Here is a 15,581-nt window from a genome sequence, read left to right as displayed (position 1 = left end):
TAAGTGGTAAATAAGGCATTGTGTTAAGAAACGAAAAAATATTTGAAAAAAATGATCCTCACCCAATTGGTTCCTTCTTGGTGAAAGTCAGATTGCGATTGGGTCTGGCCTGGTTGATGGGAATGGTGCTGCCCTGGAAGACAGTGACATTATTTTAATAAAGGGAAACAAGAGGTTTTAGCTTAGCTGAGTCTTATAAAGTCAACTGTCTTACTTGGATCTTGTCACACCAGCCAGCAAAATAACGGAACGTCTGGATGGACATGCCCACGTGAGTCTTGAGGGCCAAAGTGTAAACGGCTCCAGAGTCCATAGCTTCAATAGTAGCTAACTCATCCTGGTGTTCCTCCATCAGGTCCGCCAGTCTGTGGGAGGAGTTGGAGAAAAAGCAGAGTCTGGAATGCCAGGAAATATGCTTGATACTGCAAATCAGTCAGAAAGCTGAGCTGAACGTCTAAGGTCTGTCAGCTTCACCTACATACAATATGTCACCGGTGTTATGGATGAACGAGCTCAAATAAATATGTTGATGAGTGAGAGATACATTTTTGAGAACTTTGAAATGAATGATGGTGGAGAACGGGAAGGCAACACAGATCTAGTGCAGTTTGGGAGTGAGCTCAACATTTACATCGTGTTTTTCGACAAACTTCTGTTCTGGGTTTTACTGCATGTCTTCCACCTGTCTCCATCCTGTTTCCTATCTATTTACTGTTCAATAAAGGCCACTATTGACAAAAAAAATCAGAAAAAAATGTATGTATTCTAATGTATTGCGGTCTTTATACAAGTCAACTGAATTGATTTGGATTTTTGGGTGAAGGATGTCTGTGTTTTCATGTTGGACCTATTCACTCCTTCAACAGACAGGCTTAACACGATGGACCACGGAACTGGTTCATCTAACCTTGTCCAACAGTCACAAGAAAAACATGCCTTAAAAATATTACTTTGTCATTAGAAGGCTTGTTCTGAGTTATTCTTTACAAATTCAGTTTAGTATTAAGTAGAAACCAAGCTACAAGCCAGATACATTAAGTGCTAAATGTAAAATGTAGCATACCTTAGGTACTAAGCATCATCCAGTACTACTTACTTGTAGATGAGTCTTCCTCTGTCCCTTGGGTTCATCTTGCCCCACTCCCCCGATTCGAACGCCTCCTTAGCAGCAGCGACTGCTTTGTCCACATCACTGATCTGGGCCAGAGACACTTCACAGATGGCCTGTAAGACACATCACTTGTCTAGATTTGCTCCTCACCTGTGGCGGCATGTTGGAAGTAGACCCATTGAGTTAGTTCTGATTTGTTCTTTTTCTAGACTTTTGGTTATGAAGAATGAAGAACTCAGCAAGGTTAGAATCTCTCTTTAAAGGCGTGAAGAAGAAATCATGCTGTTCATCTCTTACTGTGCCATCAGTGGGGTTGATGGTCTTGTAGGTCTTTCCTCCCTCTGCATCCACAAACTCTCCGTTGATGAACAGCTGATGGGGGATCTTTACCGTCATGTTGTTGATGTTCTTTTCCACCTGGGAAGGCAAACCGTTCATAACTAACGCAGTCAGACATTGTTTCCTGGTGGGGTACCGACCGCGTACATAGTCAACCACGAGCTCTTCCTCGCCGTCCTCCCCGCGGAGTTTCCTGACACACATCTGGATGAAATCCTGGAAGGTGGTGTTCATGTAGACGTCCTCGTTCTGCAGCTGGCAGGCGCTGGCACGAAGCTTCACTTCCTCAACCAGCCTGAAGGTTAAGAGAGAGACTTGTTTAAAAAAATATACAAAGCTTCATTTAAATAAATTGAATGTTAACAAAGACTATGTATTTGAAACTGATGGTTTGAAACTGAAGGGTTTCAAATACATAAAGGCAGAATATTAACTAGAAGTTGTTTTTTTATTTTAGGATATGACCAATAGCAATGGGATATTCATATCAAAGGTTCTTTAACGAAAGAAAAAGATGTTAGTAGTTTTTTTGTAATAAACTTTTAACATACGGTTTTGATGCTCAAGTTTCATTCATTCAATTTTTGCAAACAACAATGAAAGTTAGTGGTCAGTCAAGCAGATAAATGTTTTTAGATTGATTAGTTTTATTTACCTGACCACATCCATTGAAGCTGCACCAGACTTGAAGAAATCTGTAGAATCTTCAATCTGGCTGACATTCGTCAGGATACTCTTCCATACCGCCTGACAGAAAAACGGAAAAAGGAAGCAAGATCTAAGTAAGATCTTTGGTTTGACCAGAGTTTAAAATCATTCCTTGTTTCAGTACATCAGTTCATCCCACCCTCATCTGCTCAGCAAAGCTTTTCTCTTCCTCTGTGAGCTCCACAGCTGTGCTGCCCCCGGAGCAGAAGTACTGGGCTGCTGGAATCATCTTGCCATCCTCAAACTGCAGATTCTTCACCAGCAGCTAAAGAGAAAAGTAACGAAATGAGCATATACAGTACGATATAATCATAGTGATCATATCTGCCTATCCTGTGATAGTTCCTGAATGCATCTGGACAAAAAAATTAAATAAAACATTATTTTTTCAATTTTATTTTAAAAGAGCAAAATATAATTGCTCCAAAAATAGAGAGGGAGTAAACCACAGGCCTGTTGTAGTGAGACGGGTGTGAAAGGTGAACGTCAGAGCTGTGAGCAGTAGGTGGCGCTAGCGAGAACGCCGGTAGCCTGGATGGTGTCTGCAGCATCCTCCGCGGCGGCTGCTTCAGGAAGCTTTCAACCTTCGGCTCGCATTTAAAGAGAAATATGGCCGCTGCTACTCTGCACTCGTTCAACGCCTTCCTCACGGAGAGGCTGACCGCTGCTGCCGTGGACATCTATGGGTTCGTTGAAAAGACGGTGGTGGAGTACCAGGAGGAGGTCTACCGAACCCAGCTGGAGAACCAGAGGCTGCAGCGGATGCTGGACCTGGTCTACAAACCGGAGATAAGGCTCCACAGGGCAGGTAGGGCTCTCTGGTTGCTGCCCGTCACCCAGCGGTCCACTGAGCCGACCCTCGCGGATCATATCAACCTGTGGTTTAGGGCCTGTTCCAGCAGCTTCCTGCCTCCTGCTGCTATTAGCCGGTCCGGGCTAACCGCTGCGGTTCCCGGGCATCGTTTTGGAGAAATCTCCCTGCAGGTTTGGCTGGATTAAAGGGCTGTTTCCCCCCGTTTACCCAGTGTGTCTGACTGGTCCAGTTTAAAGCGGATTATTTACAGTATGTTTTTGTTTCATACGCAGCGGCAGATTTATAAACGCCTTCATTCAGTTACTGAAAACTCTCAGAAATGCATTTAAGAAAATGGCTTATTTCTAAATCAGTCTCGTGTCAAAACACGATTTCATCTGACAGAGTATCAATTATTTGAACTTTCAAATGTTAAAACATCGTGTATGTCGGTTAAAAAGTGAGAGAGCTGCATCTGAGCTTTAAAGCAGTTTTTCCATTAAAAACTGTAGAAGAAAAACTACATTTCAGAAATAAGATCTCACACATTGGTACAGTGTTCAACAGTTAGTGGTGGATATTCAGCCGTTTTAAAGTCAAACTTCTAACAATGTTTTTATTTAGCTTTATGATGCTATTGTGAGCTGAGGCTTGTAGAAAATATTTTTAGGCACAAGATTCTCATGGATCATTATTAGCTTGAATTGACACTAGTAAAGTCATAATCAGATGTTTACATACACCAAGCAAAAAGAAGCGCAGTAATGACAGAATATGTCAAATTTATATAACACTTTTAATGTGTACTATTAACAAGAAATGTCCTGGATAGGTCAACTGACCCATTTGAGTTAGTTGGACACAAACCTGTGTATGTATTTCAAGGCCACAGCAGAAAACGCACTGCTTTCTGGTTCAACCCAATTGCAAAGTCCAAAGAAATCAGCCAAGATATCAAGAAGAGAAATATGGCTTTGCTCCAGTCTGGTTCATCGGTGGGAACAATTCCCAGATACTTGAAGGTTCATTCATCTCTTCAAACAATTATACGCTACGGGTGGGCGATATGGACTCAGAAGTTTTATCACAATACTTTATGGTACTACTGTGATATCAGTAAAAGTTATAAGAATTATTTGTTACTTTTTTTTTTTTACATACCTGCATTGCTGCGACTTCAAGACAACACAAACATGCATATGGCCTGTGGGGCCATATGCATGTTTGTAATACACTTCTTTAGGACACCAGTCACATAAACTAATGTCTTTTATACCACTAAACTGCACACACTAACTGCATTTAATCAGTATTTTAAATGGTTATTGAACAAAAGGAGTTCAATGAGAGTCTACGTCTAGTACAGTAAAAAATAATCTCAACAACCCAGTCAGTTTTATTGGGCTTTAAGTATCGTTAACTAGAATTTAATGTGACAACGATAAATCAATATTCTTGTCACAAGAAATTTATCACGATAATTGATCAGTGATATGATAAATGCGTATTATGCGCAAGTACAGAGAGGTTATGGGTGGAGCTGATAAGGTGTGACGAGTGAGGCGGCCTACAAAACGGACTCCGTTACACTGGGTCTGTGAGGAATGGACCAGAACTCCAAACTGTTGTTGTGAGAACAGAAGCTTGTGGAAGGAAAACCCAAAAGGTTTGACCCACGTCATGACGATTATGAATTCAAAGGAGGTTACAAAAATTGATTTGTGTAAGTCCAACTGATCTAAAACAAGAGAGGTTTGGTCTGATTTAACTTCAGACAGTAAGGAAGAAAAAAAGGTGTCTTCTTATCTGGTGTATGTAAACATCTGGTTTACCATCAGATCGATCAGGAAGTCCAGCTGGTTTCCGGGTGATGTCATTCTAAGACCACTTAGTCTCAGCATGTGAACAATAGTGACATCTTGTGGACTCATACGGCAGTACTACGAATGCAATCTTGAGGAAAAGGAAGCTAAGCAAAGGTTGTGACAGCAGAATGAATTGTAGGCAACAAATACCCACCCTCAACATGTGGAGGCTTCATACAGGGCATGAAAGCATTCAGCTGGATGATATCCATATCACACTTCCAGCTTTATCCATCATAACCACTGAAGGCTGAGGAGATGGGCCTCAGCCATATCTGAATATCCAAAATTTAAAGTTACTAATGGGGAGAAGTATTTAGTTCCACTTTATGATGGTCCTCATTTGTGTTTGTCATTGTAGATGCCAAACCTCCAGTAGCTACGTCCACAGAAGAAGTTGCTTCTAAGCAGCAGGAGTTGAGCGTGGAGCAGCCGGGGGGTTCAGAGGTCAAAGAGGAACAGAGCGAGGACCAGAGGGAGGAGCTGTGGAGCAGCAGTGCGAAGGAGGAGGCGTCCATGGAAGACAGCGACGACGGCGACGCCTTGACCAGAGAGCTGATCAAAACCGTCCAGCAGTTGGAAGACTGCAGAGCGGCGGAGGAGAGCATGGGCTCCCAGGAGACTTTTCTAGAAGATCCTAAATTGCCGGAGGAAAAGACAACCACCACGCTGTACCGCTGCCACATCTGCAACTACATCTTCACCAAAAAGATCGTGCTGACATGGCACCTCAAGATGCACGAGAGCAAGGCCAAAGACGGCAAGGGCAACTTCGACTGTCACATCTGTGGCAAGCACATCCCCTGCCAGAGCAACCTGCAGAACCACATGAGGGTCCACACTGGGGAGCGGCCCTACAGCTGCCATTACTGCGGCAAGGGCTTCAAGCTGAAGGGCCACATGACCGAACACCTGAGGACTCACACCGGAGAGAAGCCCTTCAGCTGCCACATCTGTGACAAATCCTTCAACCGAGGCTCCACCCTGAGGAAACATGTGTTGGCGAAACATAAGGAGCAGCGGCCGTACCGGTGTGACTTTTGTTATGAGTTATTCACTGAGAAGCTGCTGATGAAGAGACACATCAGGAAAGTCCATAGTGTCAAAGCCCAGTCTCCCAGTCAGAGCCAGGCCTAGCTCAGCCTTAACGGAGCTTCTGGAACTTTGGCGCTATACATCCTGAAATCTTTCACAATGTTACCTTGATGACTTTAATACTGACTTTAACGTTTATGTTGAATGTTTTCTTAGCTTATATGTGGACTTGTAAACTATCTTATGTTATTAAACTAGTGGATGTAGAGTTTTACAGTTGACACCGGGCCTGGAGACAACATGAAGTTTTATCTGTTAAGGAATTAAGTTTGTCTCAGCTGCTATTCACTGTCAAACCTGTTTAAATAAAAACCCGTTTTATTATCGTCTGCTCTGGTAAGTCATTGCACTGGAAACACATTCACACCTGATCGATGTCTGTAAACCAGGAGACCACTAACGGTCCAGCTTTATTCCAGCATTAGTCATTTCATGTGGAGGAACATTTCTTGCAACAGCTGAGGTAAAATAAAGTTAGACTGCTGACAAAGAGGCCTGAGGTCAGGCATGGACAAGTTCTATAAGCCAGGTGTGTATCTGGTACCAGAACTCAACAGAAACGGGAAGGAAGGAAGGGAGTGACATTTAGATAGTGGAATACAGAATAATGTCTGTAAATACAAATATTTTTCCAAACCTTGGTTTTCTTTTATACAAACCCATTTTATACTTTCCTAGATTTTGAAGACTGTGTGATAACTTCTCCACTTCTCCAGATGAGAAGTGGTTGGTAAATAAACCCACTGATGTAATTACCAGTTATTTGTACTGCATGTTGCCTGGCTGCTTACCTGCAGAAACCCAAACTTTAAAAAAAAATAAAAAATTGCAGTTGGAAAGCTATGAGCAGGATGTCAGGTGTAGTCAGTGGGATAATGCTTCCTGCATTACAAGTGTTTTTCTGTTTGAATTCAGAGAAATTAAATCAGAGGTGTCAAACTCCAGTCCTGGACGGCCACTGCCCTGCAACTTTTAGATGCGCCTCTGCTGCACCACACCTGAATCGAATAATTAGGTCATTAGCAGGACTCTGGAGAACTGATCTACACAAGGAGGAGGTAATTAAGCCATTTCATTCCAGTGTTTTGTGGCACATCTAAAAACTGCAGGGCAGCGTCCCTTCAGGACTGGAGTTTGACACCCCTGAATTAAATCATGTTTTAACATTTTCTCTTCTGTTGCCTCTTTCTCCAAACATTTCCATCTTAAAGCTGCAGAGAGCGCCTCCCTGTGACATAAGTGAAGAGGCAACGTCTCAGTGGAGAGCTTTTACAGAGGAACAACACCTGGACACCTGTTACCTGTCTGTTCAAAACAATGGCAGGTCAACTCTGCATGAAGCCTGTTCTGAGTCTTGCTTACACTTTAAATTCTGCAGCTAGCTAATCTGGCTAAAGCTCCATTGACTTGTGAAGTTGGCGCAGGGCTTTGACTACCTCCTTTGGTGAGTCAGAGGAAATACAGAGGCAGGTTGACCTTGACCCCTCTCCACATTGATCCTTCACAAAATACATCAGCTGCAACCTCTGACCTTTACAGGCCCTGTACTCCTCCAGGACTCCAGGTCGGATTGCAGCCTGGACCAGAACGTCCTGCCACAAGAAAAGTTTCTTTCCCTCTGCCATCAGACTGATAAACAATAGTTAATTGTCTCTAGCACAACACAGGACCCACATCCACCTGCTACTCTGCATGTGTATACAAATTGTATGTGTATATATATATATATATATCTCCCCCTCACCGTCTTTCCGTCATTTCCAAACAGCACCAGACCAGTCTTGGTGACGATGCCAGGCTGGCTGGCTCCAGGAATGTCCAGAGGCTGGCCATTGGCCGCAGTGCCGTTGTCCACCAGAGTGGAGCCAAAGAAGGTCACTTTCTGCAGAGAGAGAGATGGCCAAGTACTGCAGTGAAAAAGTGGAAACCTGCTCCTGAAATGAACATCTCTGGGTCAAGATCTTTGCACTTTTGAATGCATGAACATATCAGCTATTAACTTGACAAGACCAGATGTTTCCTGATGTGGAGAATGAATTGAAGCCTATGTGGAATAAAGTATGTCCTGATGTACCTAGGGTGAGAACAAACCCAGAGCCTGTGAGGCTCTTCTGTTACCTGTCCGTCAAGCTCTGCCCAGGCCCCAGGCACTTTGTCATTTCCTCTGATCCAGTTGTGAATGGCCTCAGCCGACTGGTTCCAGTCAATCTACCAACACAGAGAGCAGCTGTCATCTGTACCGAAGGGGAGGATTTTTTGTCATCGAACACTTTTTATAATGTTCCTATAAGGACAGTTTTCGCCAATGAACAAAGACTGTCCTTATCGGCTACGTTGATGCAGCAGGCAAATGCGACTTTTTCACCGCAGTCTGAGCAGCCCAATTATTCATTGTTTTTGATGTGTGACATGCATCATAATTCTGCAACAAAAAAAGGCATACATGGTAAAGTCGGATTTAAACAGTCACTGAAAATAATGATGATGAACTTATGAAAGAAGTCTGTGTCAGTGAAGTGTCAGTCCAAACACTTCTCTACAGAAGTTGCAGCCAACGCTCCACAAAATGCCATCGCTGTTAGTTTTTTTTTATCAGTTTCCTTTGTGTTATGAACATGTGACGACACTGTTGAATACCGTTGCTGAATAAACTTTAAAACTGATCCACAGACTGCACCATTCAATATTACTGCCATGACATAGTATGAGACGTCTACGTTCTTCTTCTGTGCATGTGGGTTGCTGTGGAGTTGTAAACCTCTGGTGTTGGGTAGTAAATTAAGAGTTTCCTTTCACAGACAAATGTGTCACCTGTCAGAGCTGTGATCCATAAATTACACTCCTCCTCATTAAATGAGATGTGATTATAATAAAGAATGTTCATTCATTCATTCACAGTTTAATTATAAGTAAAGACTGAAGTCAGAATTAAACATTTTTGCAAAGACTTCAGACTCGGATAAACATTTAAAGTGCTAATGAGGCTCGCGCCATGAGTTTTGCCTCGTCATTTATATGACGTTACAAATGGAGTGTTTTTGTTTCTCTTACCTTCGAATTGTCTTTCTTCTGAATGCACTCATAAGTGGCTCCCTCTTGAGGTTGTGTGATCCTTGGGGCCTTCCCTTTGGTGATCAGTCTGACCGCTTCTACCTGCAAACACAGAAATGCTATTCAAGCTGCTGAAGCAAACACACAATAACTGTCAGGATTTTTCTGCCCCGGTCTGATCATGTTTGAGACTTGCAGATGATAATGAGAGGATAAAGAGAAGGTGAACCCATAAAACAACATACTTATGTAGGACTGTCGTTTGCTTTACTACATTCTGTAATGGGCCAGTGTTAGAATAATTGGGATTCCCATAAAACGAGGCAGTTATTTGTAACAACTCAACAATCAAGATACTCAATAAGATCAAAAGGTCCCTGAACAACTTTTTATTATTAGGTAAAAACTCACCTTCAATTTCAAAAATCTGAATCTTGGGAATCATCTGAGAAGAGTGGCTGTTATAATGTTTCTAGATCAAAATCAATAACTGAGCAAAGTAGAACCATGTGATCAACCTTTATACAAAAGGTAACTTAAAATGCCTCACAGGAAAACAAATCCAGCCGGCAGCAGCAGACTGCCTAATACTGTAAAAGTATGTCAATAATTTCTCATAAAAATAAGATCAACCAAATAGTGTCTCTCTTCAGGAGATGAAGTTGCATTTAGGGTGGTCATTATAAGAAACTGAATTAGTATTATCTTCACATACAGTTCTAAATGGGTACTGGACCCTGTTGGCCCCTGTGTAGAACCGCCCATGGACATCATACATTCATTACAGTCCCAAAGATGTACTCTGCGGCCAACCTCCATCACTCACCATGCCTTTGACGCCCTCTGGGAAGAGAAATCTCTTGTAGATTGTGTTGACAGTGTCATTAGGTTCAACATCACACTCTCTCTGCAGCAAAATCGGTCCAGTATCAAGTCCATCATCAGCCCAGAACACCGTGAAGCCTCCCTTCTTGTCTCCGTGGATGAGGGTCCTGTGAAGGACAGTCCAACAGATGTTGGGTCGCTACCAGGAATCCCTTTCAGTTCCAACATGAGCTTCACTGACCAGTTGATTGCCGAGGCTCCCCTGTGGCGAGGCAGCAGCGAGGGGTGGTAGATAATAGAGCCATGTTTGGGGTGGTCAATGACCTCCATGGGGATGAACTGGGAGCAGAAGGGCAGGACATTGAGTTCTGCTCCTGTAGCCTTGTACCGGTCCACCACCTCTGGGATGGCCTGACCCTTCACTCGCCACCAGGGGAACTTAAAAACAGGGACGCCGTCCTTCTCTGCCACCGTGGCTGCAGCAGAAGAAGAGAAAACATGCAGAAAACCCTCACCAACATTTAAAGGCAAGTCTATAATATGGAGAGAGTAACATTTCAGGACTTTACATTAGTTTCCATTATTTTCTGTCTGTAATTTATTCTGTTCAATGACCATTTATTTAATCATATACTCAGTGAAATGGAAAATATTAATTACATTTTACCAGAGCAAATATTTCAAGGCATTGCAAAATAACAACACTCAGCCTACTTCATCCATCATCCAGACTGATAGAGGTCACTGACTTTGTTTCTCATCGGTTCTTGGAAACCTACTTCATTTTATTAGACTGGTTCCATTTCAGTAATTCGTAGATGTATAGGTCTACCAGTAACCAGACATGAGTATGATTCTTTAACTTTAATCAGCTTTTGTGTTTAATCAGAGTTAACTGTTGACAAAGCCCAGGATAGCTTTTTCCCTTTATAAATAATTAAGGGATCGTTTCAAAACAGCTCTTTTGTTTTCATGTATATTATCTTTGTTATTCATGTTTTTGATGCTCTAAAAAAAATTTAACTCACAAAAAAAGCAAACTTAGAATAAATGGATAAGGAGGATATATAATTTTAATTGAACTGTAAAGATTCAGAAAGAAAGAACAATTTTATGAAATCTCTGTCTATATAAAAAAAAATGTCTAAAGACAGATCGCAGTTTTTCATAAACATCTGCTGTGCTGAATAAGGCTCTCACCCAGCGGGTCGGCCTTGCCGTCCTTGTCTGGAATAGTGAAAACCCCGACAATGGTGTGGCCGTCCTTCCTCAGCTCCTTGTAAACCTCCTGGCCGAACAGGCTCTGACCGATGACTGCAATCTTCATTCTCGGGACCTTGATGTTATTTCTGAGAGGACAAACATGTGTCCACGCAGACACACGAGAAGACAAAGTGAGCCGTTTTCTGTCATGTTTTTTTGGGATCCTCTTAACCCACATGCAGAATCAGTCGGAGAACGCAGAGCTGAAAAGGCAATGATGTTTATATACAAAGTGAGAAATGTACATCAGGGGAAGGACTGGTTCAGCAAGTCCTGGAAAAGAGACTGGATCAGCAGCTGGCAGACAGGCTGATGGATCGTTGGAATGCTGATTCACTCTTACCATTTGTTGAGGATGATGACAAGTCATATGACGAGTTCATCAATTCATCAATCGTTTAGCAGTGATGCAAGTCCACCTGACTTTACATCTGTCTAATGTTTAAGAAAGTGGCTGTTGGACTTAATTTTTTGGACCAACTTGTAAACACATTGATATAAGCCAGCATTCACACACATTTAGAAAAGCATTAAAACATTTTCATTTTTAACCATTTTAACCATTAGAATGTTCAGCAATTAACATACTTATACTTTTTATGATAACAGTAAAACATGTTTACTATTACTATTCATGTGTGTTTTACTTATAGGATCATCAATCTATAGTTTGGGGTTTATCTATTAAGGATCTGTATCGCTAAAACCACTTGAATTGTTAATGTTTTTCTGTGTATTTTTGTTTGATTACAGCACAGGTGCACCTCAGGGCTGTGTGCCAAGTCTGCTGCTTTACTCATTGTACCCCCATAGTGATTCAAATGATAAACAAAGACTTGAACTATGTCACTCAATGTGTGAGGATTCTATATAATATTTGAGTGTCATTTTCTGAGATAAATGAGAAAAACTATCACATGTTTATGCCATATTCACATTTTTTGAGATGTACTAGTGTTGATAGTGCCCTAAGATACTATATGACTGTGACTACATCATATTGCATGATGTACAGCACCAGACAAAGAACTAAACACAGACTCAGTGGTGACACACTAAAAGATCATTGGCTGCTGCCTAAATTGGACGGCATTGGAACGCCCTGCTATTTAATTACAACCAGGAACATCGTTAAGAATAAAAAACGTTCAGCTGCTCTCATCAGGCATGAGATGCATAACTGACTAATGTTGTTGCTCATATGCTTTGATTGATGTGTGTGTTATTGTGCGTGTCTCTTATGTACCAAATGATCCGAATCCAGATGCATCTTTCACTTCTATTCTATTCTAATCTGGTTTTAAACTATGAATTAGTGGATGCCTTAGGAAAGCCAACACTGATGATTAAGATTCAGCCTTTATGGCTTAAAGTTTAAAGTTTATTTTCCATTTGTTTCTACGATATTAGAAAAAAAGAGAAAATTGTTACACAGTTTGTGCTCAGCATTCATGACTCCAACTTAGCAGTTCATCTGGCATACACAGACGGGCAGGGCTTGAACTTCTGCCAGCCTGCTCAAACCAATCAAATTCCACCATTCAGTTCATACCTCTAGTCCTGGCCAATCAGATGCTCTCATGATGCATTATTAAAGCTTCATAGGAGCAAAGTTCACACACAACTCTAAACTTCTCTCAATGAAAACTGATGTACCCCACATCCATACACACACACACACATCACGCAGCAACTTATTTCTTCTCATATATCTGTGTATGACTTTTATTTGCTGAATATTATTTTTGTTGCACATGTTCTTGCACAAATGAATTATCTTTCCGTGTGTGTGTGTGTGTGCGCGCGTGTGAGTGTGAGTGGCTGCAGATGTGCTCTTCTCCCCTGCAGAGAGAAAGTGCACCAAAAGTAAAAGCTAACATGCTGCCTTACCCTGCTGCAGACTTGGTTCTCCTCTTGCTGGGAAGGAGTGAGCAGAAGAGAAAAGTTGCTTTAAATTCCCTTCTTTCAGTCTCACATGCAGGCGCCTCAATTACATAACGTGCAAAAGCAGCAGAGCGATTGGACAGGGCAGGCCACTTAGGGTGCTAGAGTGGGCCAGTCAGAACATACCACCTCTGACTGGGCCCAATCACAACAAAGCAAAGTTCTGGCAGCTGTTATCTACCAAACACACTGACTGCTTTATCTGTCCAGACACATACAACTGGGCTTAAACTCTGCTTTAAATAAGATCTATATATTTGTTTCTAGCTTCATTATTATTCTGTGTTAGTTTCTCATTTTGATTCAATCAGTCTTGTTCTTGTTTTTCTTTAGTTCAGTCCTTTCTTAGTGATTTTAGTTTATTATCTTTATTTCTTGCATCTCCTTAGTTACACTAGTTTCCTTATGTTAGTTTTGCTTTACTGTTAGATTCATTTCCTAGTATTGCTCTCTCTCGCCCCCTGTGCCACTTTCTCTCTCTCTCCCCTCACACCAGAAATCAGTAAGCCAATCAGCCCAGGTCCTTTATTCCAGCATTCACTCTCCTAGTAGCTGTACACATTTCCTCCTCTCACTCCTCACTGCTTCCTCCGGTTATATCCCATTGTTCCCTGCCGACCTTTTCTTTTGGATTTATGTTTTTTTTGTTCTTCTCTGACTTCCTTGGTTTCCTGTGATTTTTGCAAGTTTTTTGCTTTTGATTTTTCTTAATAAGTTAACGAAAAACTACTCTACACCTCAGCCTGCTGCATTTATGTCCACACAACCTACACAGCATGACTTTAATACATAATTACATTCCCACTTTTGCACTAACACCCGTCTTGCTTGGTTTCCAAACCCCAAAGCTTTCCTGTTTCCTGAAGGCTAAGTAACAGCAAACACAATGTTCTCGTAGTTATATGGCGCACATAATGCAGTTCTGCTGAATATCAGGTAGGTTGATGAAATTATGGATAATGACTTACATTCATCTGGCATCACCCAAACATGCTTCTCTGCTGCTGGATTGATTAATAAAAGTGTTAGTGATGAATCTTTGCTTTCAGGTTTGGATCAACAAAAATAAAACAACTTCATTTCGAACTAGAGTTGTGTCTCACTACTGAAGAATGTTGAGGGGATGAAATTGGCTTGTTTCACACCGAGTATGTTTTATTAGCTGACTGAAACTAATTCTGAAGCCAAACGCAGATTGGTGAAAAAATGTAGTTTCTTTTTTCTTTCTATAATATGATTTTTACAGGTTAACTCTGAGATCTTGAGTAACATCTTAAAACATTAAAAGTGAAACCAGGACGGGGAGAGGTTTTACGGATTTCAGCTGAGTTAGCTGATCAAAGCAAACATGAACCACACTGAGCGACATGGTCATTGTTTTTGCTCTTCTGCAGATGCAACTCATGTTTCATGGTGATTATTGCTTTGCTGCACTTGGTACTCTCTCATAACAACTGTCAGCGCATAAAAATAGATTACTCAATGACGATAAGGAAGCAGGAAACTCATTAACCACATCATTCAGCAGCTAAAAGCCAGGGCAACATAGCTGAAAAGCCCAAAACTTTTACCAAGCAACATCACCCAAACACACACTGATGACTCTGCTTCCAGCTAAAGTCAATAAGAGATCAGATTCACACATGGGATATAAAGCTTGACCTCAATGGCCTTCATTGATTACTAAAATCTAAGACTTTAGTGTTTATTTTGTTGCCCTGTGGTTTTGCAGTTTGTGTCCTGTTAAGTTTTCTGTGCTGATCCTGCTGTTTCCCTCAGTCCATGTCTTTCCTCTCTTTAGGAACTGACTTTGTTTAGACCCAGCTGACCTGGAATCAACAGGGAGAACGCTTTAGTCAGCTGTGTGAACTTATTTTCATATTCAGTAAATCTTTTTGAGGTGCAAACACCAAAGTAAGTCCAGTATTTCCCATTCTAACTAAATGTTTGGATTTGTTTCTTCTTAACCTAAAAAAAAGTACATAACAATTACAATGACATAGTTTTGTAAAGCCAAGATGTTCAGTTATCAAATGAAATGGTTTAGTCTGAATGAAGGCTAAGTTTGGAATTTAATAATTTTTCGTGGGGTTTCCAGCTTTTTTCAAAAACGATTTTCCAAGTAACTTAATATTTTTTTGTTTTATGATGTGAGCAGTTTTTAACCTATCCAATTACATTTTTAGCGAATGCCTCTTTTTCTTTACCTGGACCATTGCAATGTTGCAAAAGTTAAACTCATTCTAAGAACTTGACCTCTGCTTGGGAGGTCCTGGTTTAATCTGCATTGAACTGTCTGAGTTTCAAACAAGATGTAATTATTAACAAAAACAGTCATGATGACAACATTTCTCACTGCACAGTGAGCTACAGCAAGCCTGTACTAGGTGTGCACCAGGTCTTTATACACTTGTTTACATGACTTATGGGGACTTCACATTGCCTTCCATTCATTTCTACAACCTAACCCTTACCATAATCCTAACCCTAACCATCACATACCTAATCCTTACCCTAAACCTAACCATAACAGACATAACCCCTAACCCAAAAACAACAGTTGCCCTCATGGGGCCCAAGGAAATGT

The 15,581-nt window shown here is 41.3% G+C and overlaps 2 protein-coding genes across 2 annotated transcripts; one reads left to right on the top strand and one right to left on the bottom strand.

Annotated features, from left to right (window-relative positions):
- Window positions 1-22: 22 nt before the first annotated feature.
- aldh1l1 (aldehyde dehydrogenase 1 family, member L1) lies at window positions 23-13,068 on the bottom strand. Its single transcript, XM_007573310.2, has 14 exons — window positions 12,941-13,068; window positions 10,988-11,136; window positions 10,029-10,263; window positions 9,789-9,954; window positions 8,963-9,064; window positions 8,030-8,119; window positions 7,656-7,793; window positions 2,298-2,423; window positions 2,106-2,197; window positions 1,598-1,745; window positions 1,409-1,528; window positions 1,097-1,224; window positions 215-365; window positions 23-133 (listed from the first exon to the last, which is right to left on the bottom strand). The coding sequence occupies exons 2-14, from the start codon at window positions 11,112-11,114 to the stop codon at window positions 59-61; spliced, it is 1,698 nt and encodes a 565-aa protein (XP_007573372.1). The 5' UTR covers window positions 11,115-11,136; window positions 12,941-13,068; the 3' UTR covers window positions 23-58.
- Window positions 2,505-6,241, top strand: LOC103152724 (zinc finger protein 2-like). The gene is made up of 2 exons (XM_007573309.2): window positions 2,505-2,966; window positions 5,178-6,241. The coding sequence occupies exons 1-2, from the start codon at window positions 2,768-2,770 to the stop codon at window positions 5,951-5,953; spliced, it is 975 nt and encodes a 324-aa protein (XP_007573371.1). The 5' UTR covers window positions 2,505-2,767; the 3' UTR covers window positions 5,954-6,241.
- Window positions 13,069-15,581: the final 2,513 nt, after the last annotated feature.

The sequence above is a fragment of the Poecilia formosa genome, unplaced genomic scaffold (assembly GCF_000485575.1).
Source record: "Poecilia formosa unplaced genomic scaffold, Poecilia_formosa-5.1.2 Scaffold324, whole genome shotgun sequence".
NCBI classification, from domain to species: domain Eukaryota; kingdom Metazoa; phylum Chordata; class Actinopteri; order Cyprinodontiformes; family Poeciliidae; genus Poecilia; species Poecilia formosa.
Note: the sequence above shows the minus strand (reverse complement) of the source record. Positions and strands in the feature narration are given on the sequence as shown.

What these genes read in the sequence shown, in the direction of transcription:
- LOC103152724 (XM_007573309.2), top strand. Translation starts at nt 2,768, where the DNA reads ATGGCCGCTGCTACTCTGCACTCGTTCAACGCCTTCCTCACGGAGAGG. An exon ending in GATAAGGCTCCACAGGGCAG is followed by an intron (nt 2,967 to 5,177) that starts GTAGGGCTCTCT and finishes TTGTCATTGTAG; the next exon opens with ATGCCAAACCTCCAGTAGCT.
- aldh1l1 (XM_007573310.2), bottom strand. Translation starts at nt 11,114, where the DNA reads ATGAAGATTGCAGTCATCGGTCAGAGCCTGTTCGGCCAGGAGGTTTAC. An exon ending in AGAAGAAAGACAATTCGAAG is followed by an intron (nt 8,120 to 8,962) that starts GTAAGAGAAACA and finishes CTGTGTTGGTAG; the next exon opens with ATTGACTGGAACCAGTCGGC. An exon ending in TTGGAAATGACGGAAAGACG is followed by an intron (nt 2,424 to 7,655) that starts GTGAGGGGGAGA and finishes TTTTCTCTTTAG; the next exon opens with CTGCTGGTGAAGAATCTGCA.